This window comes from Xyrauchen texanus, chromosome 6 (assembly GCF_025860055.1).
Source record: "Xyrauchen texanus isolate HMW12.3.18 chromosome 6, RBS_HiC_50CHRs, whole genome shotgun sequence".
NCBI lineage: Eukaryota > Metazoa > Chordata > Actinopteri > Cypriniformes > Catostomidae > Xyrauchen > Xyrauchen texanus.
The window spans coordinates 8,229,073-8,241,055 of record NC_068281.1 but is presented as its reverse complement, the minus strand read 5'-3'; the positions used below and the strand labels follow the sequence as shown (position 1 = coordinate 8,241,055).

Sequence of the window (11,983 nt, the reverse complement as noted above, 5' to 3'; positions counted from 1 at the left end):
AAATGAGTATAGATTTGGGAGTAATGATCAGTCCTGGAGACTACTTTGTTCTCCATCCAGTTGCTCATTTGGTCACAATAACAAAGAGACTGATCTTCCTCTAGTGTTTAGCTCCTCTAGAATAGGAGTGGATCACAGTAGAGGAATTATGTCCTTCTACAGTATCTCTGACAAAATGACCCTCATCCACAGAGAACAGACCACATTCACTCAGCCACTCTATCCTGGGTTTTGGGTTAATGGATCAAAAGTCTCACATATCCATGTGAGGTCAGCTTCTTCAATAGCCGTTTTTAAATCCTCTTTGAAAATGTATTTATTTTCTGTAGGATCTGAATAGGACTTTTAATATGTTAAATTAAATTGTATTCTTTATAATTATTATTATTCTTTTTTTTTTTTGCATGTTAATTATTCTGTTGTATATTTTTGATTGAGTTGTAAAGCACTTTGTGTCAACTTCTGTTGTTTTTAAATGTGCTATATAAATATAAATTGACTTGACTCACTGAATGAGCAAAAAAGGATTAAAAATGATCATTGGAAGCCGAATAAAATTATGTTTTGTCAAGACTAGACAGAGTAAAGTCACATTGTTTGTATTCTGATGGCTGTTTGTTAGGTATTTTGTTCGGTATCTAATAAACTTCAGGTACAACTTATTCTCTCATCCAACACCTCAACGGCACAGATCCACAGTGCCCCCCAGTGTACTCAATTGTAACTGCAAGATGTGGCAAGAGAATATTTGAGTAGCTTGTGCGGAACAAGTTCTCGATTAGTCGATTACTCGTCCATATTCATGCGTTTTTACTGATCGTATAGCTATCCGATCATGAGAAGTGTAAATGCCCTCCAAGAGTGATTCAAAATGGATATAAATCAGGTCACTCAAGTTGTATGGGATGCATACCAGATGAAATTCAGTCAAGTGTAAAAGCATCTGTCTGTTCAAGCAACATTTGTAAACTTTACTCCGCCCAAACAGCGCTACATTAGCATTAGCATTAGCAAATGCGAAGCACAACAGCTGCTACCCGATTTGCATAATGCTTGCATTGCGCACGCAATAAAGAACAAATAAATAACAAATGCGTGTTGTTGGAGAAACAGAAATTTTTTCTTCATTTATATGATGCAGATCGCTGATGAAACTTAAAGTAAGCACTGGGAAAAATACACAGTGTGCACACTTGGACACATACACAAATCACATCTTTTTAAATTCGCTTCCCGGCATTAGCATAATCACAGAAGTGAACGCTGATTAATTTACATTGTGCAGAAATGGAAGATCTGATTTATATCCGTTTGCTGGAGACACATTTACCATATGTTGCTAAGTTTGAATGGAATGTGCTTATTCAGTCGGATAGCCATCCAATCAGTAAAAATGCATGTAGTGACCAAATGTAAATACCCCCCAAAGACAGACTGTTCATATAAAACAAGATTAAGGACAATAACATGAAAGAATGCCACACAGTGACACCTCTTGAGCAAATCCATTGTTTTATTAAGATTTTTTTTACTCATAACAGTAAGAGTCAATTCTGCCAATAATAAATGTGCATAAAACAAGTATTTTCGAATGCAGCACAATATCTTACAGCAACTATAAGCAAAGGGCAGGTGTCAGATTCCATGGAGGACGTTAAGCATCAAAGCAGGTACTTTCAGCAGGTAGGACCACCTGTGGTTTCACTGTGAAACAGCTGACCAGCTTTTAGGCAATGCATTCAGTGAAGGAAAGTGATGCTTTGGTTTTATAGCTCTTGTGCAGCAAACCTGAAATGAGTAAAACGCTGACCTTAGCGGAGGATTTGACACTTAACATTCATTTTAGTTTTTTTACTCTGTAGTCGGTGTCCTTTACCTGCTGAAGGCACTGTTACCAGGTAACAAAGCAACTCTTCTGTAGTTGTGTGTTAAAGGGATAGTTGCCACAACTGAAAGTTCTGTCATCATTTACTCTCCTAATGTTGTTCCAAACCTGTATGACTTTCCTTTTACGGTATGTAGAACACAAAAGGAGAGAAAGTCAGCCTCAGTCACCATTCACTTTCACTGTATGGAAAATAAGTCATATGTAATGTGGGGTTGGAACGATATGAGGGTGAGGAAATGGTGACAGAATTTTCATTTTTGGGTGAACTATGCCTTTAAGTGGACATGTTTTGCTAGCATCTAGAGTCGGTTTGAAGGCCTTTTGTAATTACTACAGTCAGATGGATTATCAGTGAATGTGCCTTATTTAAGGCATAGATATTTATTGTTTGTAACTTGATTTACACTATGCTGTGGCAATGATACTTACGGCACTGTGAGAAATTAACTTATCTACCTACTTATCTATTATGTGAATTTTACTTTGTTAATTTTTAATCTTCATGCAGTTATTTATGTTCATTATGACAAATACTGTTTTTGAAGGTATATTGTCTATTTTTAAACAAAACCAGATTTTCCTACAGTGGAAATTATGAAGAGACGGAGTGTAATGCCAATTTTGGAGAATCTCAATCAAAGTCTGTACTGTGCAGGCAACGCTGAGCATTTTTTTATGTGATGGCCGGAAATTATAACAATAAAACAGCTGTGCCATTTCTGCAAGCATTATTTCGAAGCTGGACTATTACTCTAATTCTTAAATTATCCTAAGAAAATTTCTCATAGTTATAGAATCTTTTATTATTCAAAATAAGATCTCAATATTATACATGTTCCTTTTCGTTTCTTTATATTGACTATGTACAAGAAGTGCAAAAAGTCAACCTTCGTCCCTTAAGTTATGGCTCTCTCTCTCATTTTCAGCTATAGAGGCCCGACCCCATGTGACCACCCTCTGTTTTTAACATTTAAATATTCATAAATCTCTGGAGACATGTTGCTGCTCTTTTTCAGCCTGATATTGAGGGATGTATCTTGAAATATTACAACACAATTTTAGATTATGAAATGAATACATTAGAAAATAACTTCTAGCATGTACAATTGATATTTGAACAATTCTAGACACGGTCTTGATTTGACACAAAATAAAGGTTTTAAAATATAAATTTCAGTTCGTATTTCTTACGTTCCCTACAAATAAACTTTTTTTTTTCTATCTTTCTTTTTCATACTTTTTTTAAGACAAGATAAAACAAAACATTATTTTTCAACCAATTAAAAACGAGAATTCTGGAAAGAGCTGAAATTTCAAACATTCTACCATGAAACCTAACATAAAGAATTAAGTATACAACACTACAGGATAAACACGAACTTAACATGATGTAAAAGAAAGTGACAGTAAGAAAAATATTTCCTACATTCTAAAACAGTTCTACAACAATATTGTCAACCAAAAAAAAATAAAAAAAATATCGGATTTCACACATTAATATGCAAACAATAACAAAGGCTTTGAAACAAAAAAAAAAAGAGTGAATGTTAAATGTAACATGATTAATAAAGACTTCAAATAAAGGTGAACAATAATATATCAGCTGTATTTTTCCCATTTGTGAATGAAAGAATGGTTTTATAGGTTTAAACATTGAAATATAAGGCTTTAGTGAGGAGACAGCAATGACATGCATCCTTTTATGTCTGCGCACCTAAACCAGGCTGAAATCCAGACTCAAGTGAACCTAAAACTCTGGTTCATTAGTTGGAGTTAAACCCTTGACCATCACTTGACCATGTCCTTGATGTGGATGTCTTTTTCCTGGTTTACTATTTATCTGACTTTGGCCAGCGAACACAAGCAACCTTGTATATAAAATGAAGCTATACAAATGATTCACCTTTTGTAATCAACATTCCCATTAAAACACATTTAAATAAAAAATAAAATAAAAGGGTAAAATACTTTGGCACAACTTAAAGGTAAAAACATCTCATTATGTTCTAAGTTCCTCTTTTTTGTCGAAATTATGTTTCAGATTAGAAGTCAAACTCATTAAAATCAACAACAACAAAAAAAAAACCCTGACCCAGTCTTTCTGTGTACTTAGACTAGTCTTAAACTCACAATCTGTAACTAAGTACTCAACAAAGCAGTGCTTTTCCAGCATTTTAGAGTCCTCGCACTGTTATTGTGAGGACTGGAACGCAGTCGCTCCTTTCCAAGCACGACTGCCGAGCCTTTGATCTTGTTACCTTGACGACAACCTCCCAAAGATGCGTGGTGACTATCGATTACCTTCGCAGTTTTATCTTTACATTCTCTCAATCAAGGCAATATAAAGAAACAGGGCATTATGAACAAGGCGGCCCTGTCCTCATAGGAGTCATAAAGGATTTATAAGGAGTTCTAGAAGGCCTAATAAATGATCAACAAATAAAAATGGCACGTTTCATAAAAAAACCCACACACTTGTGAAATTATGTATAAAAACAAGCGCTGTAAAAAACATTAATCTCTGGTAAACATAATAACACTGTTGATATAACACTCTCGATTGGTGTCTGGTATTCAGCCTGTGGTTATGGTACATAAAGCTAGCAAGAATGTGCTTTTGAAAGGTCTCAGGTGAGCAGGTTCAACCCAAAACATTCATCTGTCCAATCCTGACTCTGCATTTACAATCTAGCTTGACTAGAAAACAGAACTAAAAGTACAGAAAACAACGTACATTGAATTATTTCACTAGATGTTTTGTGCCGTGTACTTTCAATTCTGTTTTCAATTCAAGGTGCACCTTTAAAATGTTGTAAACCATCAGACAAATATTAGAGAGAGAAAAAAAAATTGATGAATCACAGAAAATATCTCTTGGTCTACTAACATGCCAAAACTGTGTTAAGTCAGACATAAAAAACAACTTGTCCTACAAATCCTGATTTAGATAGATGAGTACAGACACTCAGTTTCACCCCATGTTGTAAAATCCTACCATCAAGTGCGACCATATTCTAATCTTTGTAGAATATCTTATCCAACTTGTTTTCGTGACACTGAAATTTAGAATTTTGTTTATTTTCCTTTTGTCCGGGACAACAGCACATTCCTTTGATCTATGGGAAAGTACGACAAAGTACAGTTTTAAAATACATCCGTATCCATATTTAAAGAATAGTTCACCCAACTAAATGTTGTTCCTAATCCGGATGCTGTTATATTTTCTGTGGAACTCAAAAGCAGCATTTTTTGTCAAGATCAAAAAGGGTAAAAAAATAAATAAAGCACAGTACAAAAGTAGTCCATTCGACTGATGACATCCATATTCCAAGTCTAATGAAGCCAAACAACACACTCAAAAAATAAATTTTAAGATTGACAAGATTTCTTAAAATAATTCCATCAAATTGAATCGAGTAATCTTTAACAATAAATACATAAATAACATTTCTTAGGAACAGTTCAATCAGAACTGAACGTTCTCTTATCATTTGCTCACCCTCATGCCATCCCAGATGTGTATGACTTTCTATCTTATACAGAAAACAAATAAAGTTTTTTAGGAGAATATCTCAGGTTCATACATTGCTAATGAATGTTGACTAAAACCTTGAAGCTCCAAAAAACACATAAAGGCAGCCTAAAAGTAATCCATAAGACTCCAGTGGTTTAACTAATGTCTTCAGAGACTATCCAATTGGCTTTGGGCGAGAACAGACCAAAATATACAGTAACTTCTATTTTTCTATCAACCTTGACCTCAGCAGTCTCCTTGGTAATCATGATTCCTAGCGCCATCTATCGTTCTGTGCAGAAGTTAATAAAAATAATTAAAATAAAAAGAGATCTAAAATCCACTAGTTATTTTTTTTAAATGGCTTCCATCGTCCGTCTCTAGAGCTGTCTCTGGAGTCTCCACGCCTTTCGGGAGTGTTATTTCGATTGCGTTCTCCACTAGGAAGTGTAATCAAGCTTAAAATCACGATCATGCCTAGAAGACTGTAATGGCAAGATGTACAGTGAAAAAAAGAGTCATGTTTTGGTCAGTTCTCACCCAAAACAAATTGGATAGCTTCAGAAGACATGGATTAAACCACTAGAGTTTTTGAATAATTTTTATGCTGCCTTTATATGCTTTTTGAAGCTTGAAAGGTTTGGTCAACATTCACTTGCATTGTATGAACCTACAGAGCTGAAACAAATATATATATATACTCCAAAGATCTGTGTGTTCTGGAGAAGAAAGAAAGTCATACACATCTGGGATGAGGGAGAGTAAATTATGAGAACATTAAAATTTTTGGGAGAACTATACCTTTAAGTGATATTCATTTAATTCAGTTAAAGTTTACACAATTAATTTGGATTTTATTGTTATGAAAATGAAATGAATCTCAAAGTTAAACTGAGTGTAGCTTTGTGTGACGAACGGACAAAAATTGAAGCCGTTCCACAAAGACAATCTTCCCTTCCGCTCCTTAATTAAACATGGACGTCTGACGTTAGGTCACAAGACATGTGAGAAACAAAGACGTTTGACGTAACTGACATCCAACCTGCACTATAGGCGTCATATTTTCTGGAGTTTTTTGTCCTTCTTGGAGCTTGACAGGTCTCTCTTAGTGTTCCATGGAAGAAATAACAGCATATGGGTTTTATAATATACGAGGTTGAGCAAATACCGATTTTTAATCATTTTTAAATGATTTTTAATTTGTGGGTGAACTATTCCTTTAAATCAAGCATTACCTTTTGTAGGTAATCTCAAGCAGACATGGCTTACTTTCTGAGAATAAAGAAAACTTAGAAGAACTCACTGTTGTGGACTGGAACTACATCTGTGTCAAGTACTTGTGACTAGTCAGATGCTCTGCAGATATTATTGGAATCTGAAGATGAATCGAGAAAAACAATGTCAAGAAACAAGATTTCAATATGACGTTTATTCATATGACAAAAAGTCATTTAAAAGACTAAAATATTTTCCCTCACCCACAATCCCACCCCATGACAGTTAAGAAGAGAATGAGTAAAACAAAGCACAAATTAAATAATGCTATTAATGGCAATTATGAACCATTGCTAATTAGTATAATTGTTCTCAAGTAGCCAGGGAGAAAGCAGTGACTTTACCATGCACATTCCATTTGTCCAACTTGTTGACTTTCACTATTCTTTTTATAATTAATTAATAATTAAAGGTACAATTCGAATGGCTGGTGTCTGTTCTAATGCTTCAATCTTTCAAGAAGCTTGGCAAAAGGGGCATTTTAAGTAATTTGTTTGCCATATTTGTAAAACGAATGAAACCTAGCGACCTATAATGCTGCTGTGTATTGATTATGTGATAGTGTTTATGTGAGCATAATTTAAGCTTATGGAAACCAACAAAAGCAATCTATTAAGGCTGCCTGAACCCTTTGCGTTTGTTTCTATTACAGTGGGTACGGAAAGTATTCAGACCCCCTTAAAGTTTTCACTCTTTGTTATATTGCAGCCATTTGCTAAAATCATTTAAGTTCATTTTTTTTCCTCATTATTGTACACACAGCACCCCATATTGACAGAAAAACACAGAATTGTTGACATTTTTGCACATTTATTAAAAAAGAAAAACTGAAATATCACATGGTCCTAAGTATACAGACCCTTTGTTCAGTATTTAGTAGAAGCACCCTTTTGATCTAATACAGCCACGAGTCTTTTTGGGAAAGATGCAACAAGTTTTTCACATCTGGATTTGGGTATTCTCTGCCATTCCTCCTTGCAGATCCTCTCCAGTTCTGTCAGGTTGGATGGTAAACGTTGGTGGACAGCCATTTTCAGGTCTCTCCAGAGATGCTCAATTGGGTTTAAGTCAGGGCTCTGGCTGGGCCATTCAGGAACAGTCACGGAGTTGTTGTGAAGCCACTCCTTCGTTATTTTAGCGGTGTGCTTAGGGTCATTGTCTTGTTGGAAGGTGAACCTTCGGCCCAGTCTGAGGTCCAGAGCACTCTGGAGAAGGTTTTCGTCCAGGATATCCCTGTACTTGGCCGCATTCATCTTTCCCTCGATTGCAACCAGTCGTCCTGTCCCTGCAGCTGAAAAACACCCCCACAGCATGATGCTGCCACCACCATGCTTCACTGTTGAGACTGTATTGGACAGGTGATGAGCAGTGCCTGGTTTTCTCCACACATACCGCTTAGAATTAAGGCCAAAAGTTCTATCTTGGTCTCATCAGACCAGAGAATCTTATTTATCACCATCTTGGAGTCCTTCAGGTGTTTTTTAGCAAACTCCATGCAGGCTGTCATGTGTCTTGCACTGAGGAGAGGCTTCCGTCGGGCCACTCTGCCATAAAGCCCCGACTGGTGGATGGCTGCAGTGATGGTTGACTTACTACAACTTTCTCCCATCTCCCGACTGCATCTCTGGAGCTCAGCCACAGTGATCTTTGGGTTCTTCTTTACCTCTCTCACCAAGGCTCTTCTCCCCCGATAGCTCAGTTTGGCCGGACGGCCAGCTCTAGGAAGGGTTCTGGTCGTCCCAAACATCTTCCATTTAAGGATTATGGAGGCCACTGTGCTCTTATGAACCTTAAGGGCAGCAGAAATTGTTTTGTAACCTTGGCCAGATCTGTGCCTTGCCACAATTCTGTCTCTGAGCTCTTCAGGCAGTTCCTTTGACCTCATGATTCTCATTTGCTCTGACATGCACTGTGAGCTGTAAGGTCTTATATAGACAGGTGTGTGGCTTTCCTAATCAAGTCCAATCAGTATAATCAAACACAGCTGGACTCAATTGAAGGTGTAGAACCATCTCAAGGATGATCAGAAGAAATGGACAGTTATATTTAATGGAGTTAAATATATGAGTGTCACAGCAAAGGGTCTGAATACTTAGGACCATGTGATATTTCAGTTTTTCTTTTTTAATAAATGTGCAAAAATGTCAACAATTCTGTGTTTTTCTGTCAATATGGGGTGCTGTGTGTACAATAATGAGGAAAAAAAAATGAACTTAAATGATTTTTGCAATTGGATGCAATATAACAAAGAGTGAAAAATTTAAGGGGGTCTGAATACTTTCTGTACCCACTGTAATTTAATTAATCTTGGTGAGCAAAAAAGAAAAAAAAGGAAAGAAAGAAAATGAAGTGGGGGATTCAAAAAAGTAATAATTTATTACAAACAGCCTGCAAATATGTACCTGATGAACAAGATAAAAAACAAAGACCTCATACTTACCAATTGCATGTATTCGTTGGTAGTCAACTTTGATAGAGAAGAGTCCTCAAAATAAAAAAGGACAAAAAACTATATTAAAATGCTATTTTTAATGGTCCAATATAACATGAAATGGCACTTTCCTTACTATGTTATCATAAGTATCTATGCTCAAATTAATTTATTTCTACAATATAATATCATAATATTTAATATTTTTTCTCTGTCTTAAATCAGTAATAGTTTCAATTACATATTTACTTTTCACCTACACTACTAAGGCAATTTTAGAAGAATTTTCATTGCAATGAGTGCGTAGAACCCTTACAGTAGATACTTCAAACAACCCTATGTAGGAAACTTTAAGGGATAGTTAACCCAGAAATGACAATTCTGTCATCATTTACTAACCCCCATGCTGTTCCAAACCTACATTAATCCCTTAGAGGAACACAAAATGAGATGTTAGGCATAATGTTAGTAACTGACAGCCTTAGTCACCAGTAACTGTCAATTGTACAGACAAAAGATGTAATGAAAGTGAATGGTGACTGGGACTGAACTTTCTGCCTGACAGCTCCTTTTGTGTTCCACAGAAAAAAGAAAGTCATAGAGTTTTGAAACAAAATGAGGGTGAGTAAATGAGACAAATTTGGGTGAGCCATCCCTTTAAGCACTGATTCACCAGTGGCATATTTACCTTAGCAAGTAAAAAAACACAACTTTCATGTTCAATTTGTTGTTTGAAGTATATATAGAATATCCAGAATATATCAACGTCATATCAAAAACCTGTGTAGGCCGACAAGGGAGAAAGATCATATCCAAAGCACCCCCAGCACTCAGACAACTCCCATAATGCTTGTTTAAAAAGAGAGAGAGAGAGAGAGAGAGAGAGAGAGAGAGTGTGTGTGTGTGGGCATGTTTATGTGGGTTATGAGGATATAATCTACAGTTTGTACAGTATAAAAATATTTATTTCTATGGAGTGTCCTCATAAGGATAGCCGCACCAACATGTGTGTGTGTGTGTGTGTGTGTGTGTGTGTGTGTGTGTGATAGAGAGAGAGTGAGACAGGGTGTGTGAGAGAGAAAAAGCCATAAAAAGAGCAAACCTGATTGGCTGATGCAGATGTGAAGGGAACACTTGTGGCAGATGTGGTTGCTGCGGACACAACGGCCGGGGAAGCGCCGTGCATCATGGGAACTTTTCAGAGGGAAAATGGTATAAGCACACATACAGGGAGTGTGGCCAACAGGTGCACAAACATGATGAGTGAGTGGACACAGAGGGGTATGGAAAGAAAAGTAAGCATTGGGGGTAATATAGGAAAACAGCAAACGAAAAGTTGTGGCAAGAGAGAGTTTTCTACAGAAGACACAAGGGCAGGTAAAGTCTCATATGAGCCAACACATCAAGAGCTACAAGGAGAAGGGGAAAATGGCATGGCATCTCATAAAATTTGCATTCAGATTTCAGGTTCCCTGTACTGTGTTAACATTTAACCTTTGCTATATTTTCTATTACTGGAACATCAAGCTCAACACAGATCGACATTAAGTTACAAACAACTGTAATGAAAAATAGTACCAATAATACCAACTAGTGGTTGATTGATAAGAATTATTAAATGGCCAATTCTGCTAACAATATTAGAGCAGGGTGGCTGAATGGCCAATAAAGTGCCAATATAGTACCGGTACACTATATATACAAAAAATTGGTAAAACTTCACAGTAAGGTTCCATTTGTTAATAGTGATGTATCATGAACTAACAAAGAACAGTTATTCTTTTTAAAGCATTTATTAATCTTGGTTAATGAAAATGAGTGTTAGGGATGCTCTTTTGAAACTGTAGCTTCCCAAGCTACAGTAATTTCAATAATATCACCTGATAGTTGTGCATTTAATTAGGGTGACATTCCCTTAATATCTTATTAACCATGTTTTTACTACACCACCAGTCACCACAGGCTACAGTTAAACGTGGTATTGATAATAAAACCATAGTAACCACAAAATGAACTATGGTTACAGTCGTGGTTACAATAATATTACTATAGTGAAACCATGGCTATTTTCAGAAGGTGTAAACATTTAGGGTGACAACAATACATTTTTCATAAATGTATACTTAAAACATTACTAAAACTAGAAAGCACTCTACTGTATATTATATAACCAGATTGACTTATAGTGATAAACTGCAGCAATTACTGAAATACTTCACCTCAAATAAGAATGCAAGATTAATGTATGCTGCAAAAGTTATGTTCAATCTAACTATTGTGGTTAACTAATGTTAATGAACACAACCTTACTGTAAAGTAAAAATGGCTGAATTAAATGAACACCTATTTTACGCTATAGTCACTTAAATCTGAAGTGTGTAATTTCAGCGCCACTATCATCACCAAACTGAATTTACCTTTTTTTTTCTCCATAAAAGAGAAAATGTGTACCATAAAGTACATTGACAAGGCTTTTGGTAGATTTTGAAACTAATATTCTGCAAAATGATCACCTCTGTAAATCGGCCATTCTGGCGCAGTTATCAGTCCATTTGATTATCTCAAAATGGCCAAATTTCGGCCAATTAAACGGCCTAGCTTATATATCGTCTATCACTAGAACCAACTACAAAGTTAATCAAGTGTGAGGATTTAAAGAGCCACCGAAACCCAAAATACGATACACAAAACTCATAGGATATGTATGGAATAGCATACTGAATTACCATCCAACTCTTATTGTTTCTGCAGTATTTAGTATTGTAAACTGCATAGCAATCAATGACATTTTATGACTGCATGGGGTATTGTATCCCACAAATATAATGGGCTCGACTTAATCTTTCATTTGCTTTGTGAAGAATGAACCAGAAAA

At 36.0% G+C, this 11,983-nt stretch overlaps 1 protein-coding gene across 13 annotated transcripts in view; it reads right to left on the bottom strand.

Moving 5' to 3' along the window:
- Positions 1–1,492: 1,492 nt before the first annotated feature.
- The window catches only part of LOC127644589 (muscleblind-like protein 1), an 89,425-nt gene continuing 78,934 nt past the window's right edge, over positions 1,493–11,983 (bottom strand). For 9 of the 13 annotated variants that reach the window (XM_052127824.1, XM_052127822.1, XM_052127823.1 and 6 more), the window contains 4 exons: positions 10,211–10,302; positions 9,118–9,162; positions 6,706–6,777; positions 1,493–5,004 (listed from right to left, as the gene is read on the bottom strand). In XM_052127824.1, coding sequence (XP_051983784.1) covers positions 6,721–6,777; positions 9,118–9,162; positions 10,211–10,302 — 194 coding nt within the window. In that variant the 3' untranslated portion in view covers positions 1,493–5,004; positions 6,706–6,720. The remainder of the gene's footprint in view (positions 5,005–6,705; positions 6,778–9,117; positions 9,163–10,210; positions 10,303–11,983) is intronic. The other 4 variants (XM_052127825.1, XM_052127829.1, XM_052127831.1 and 1 more) reach the window with 3 other exon arrangements.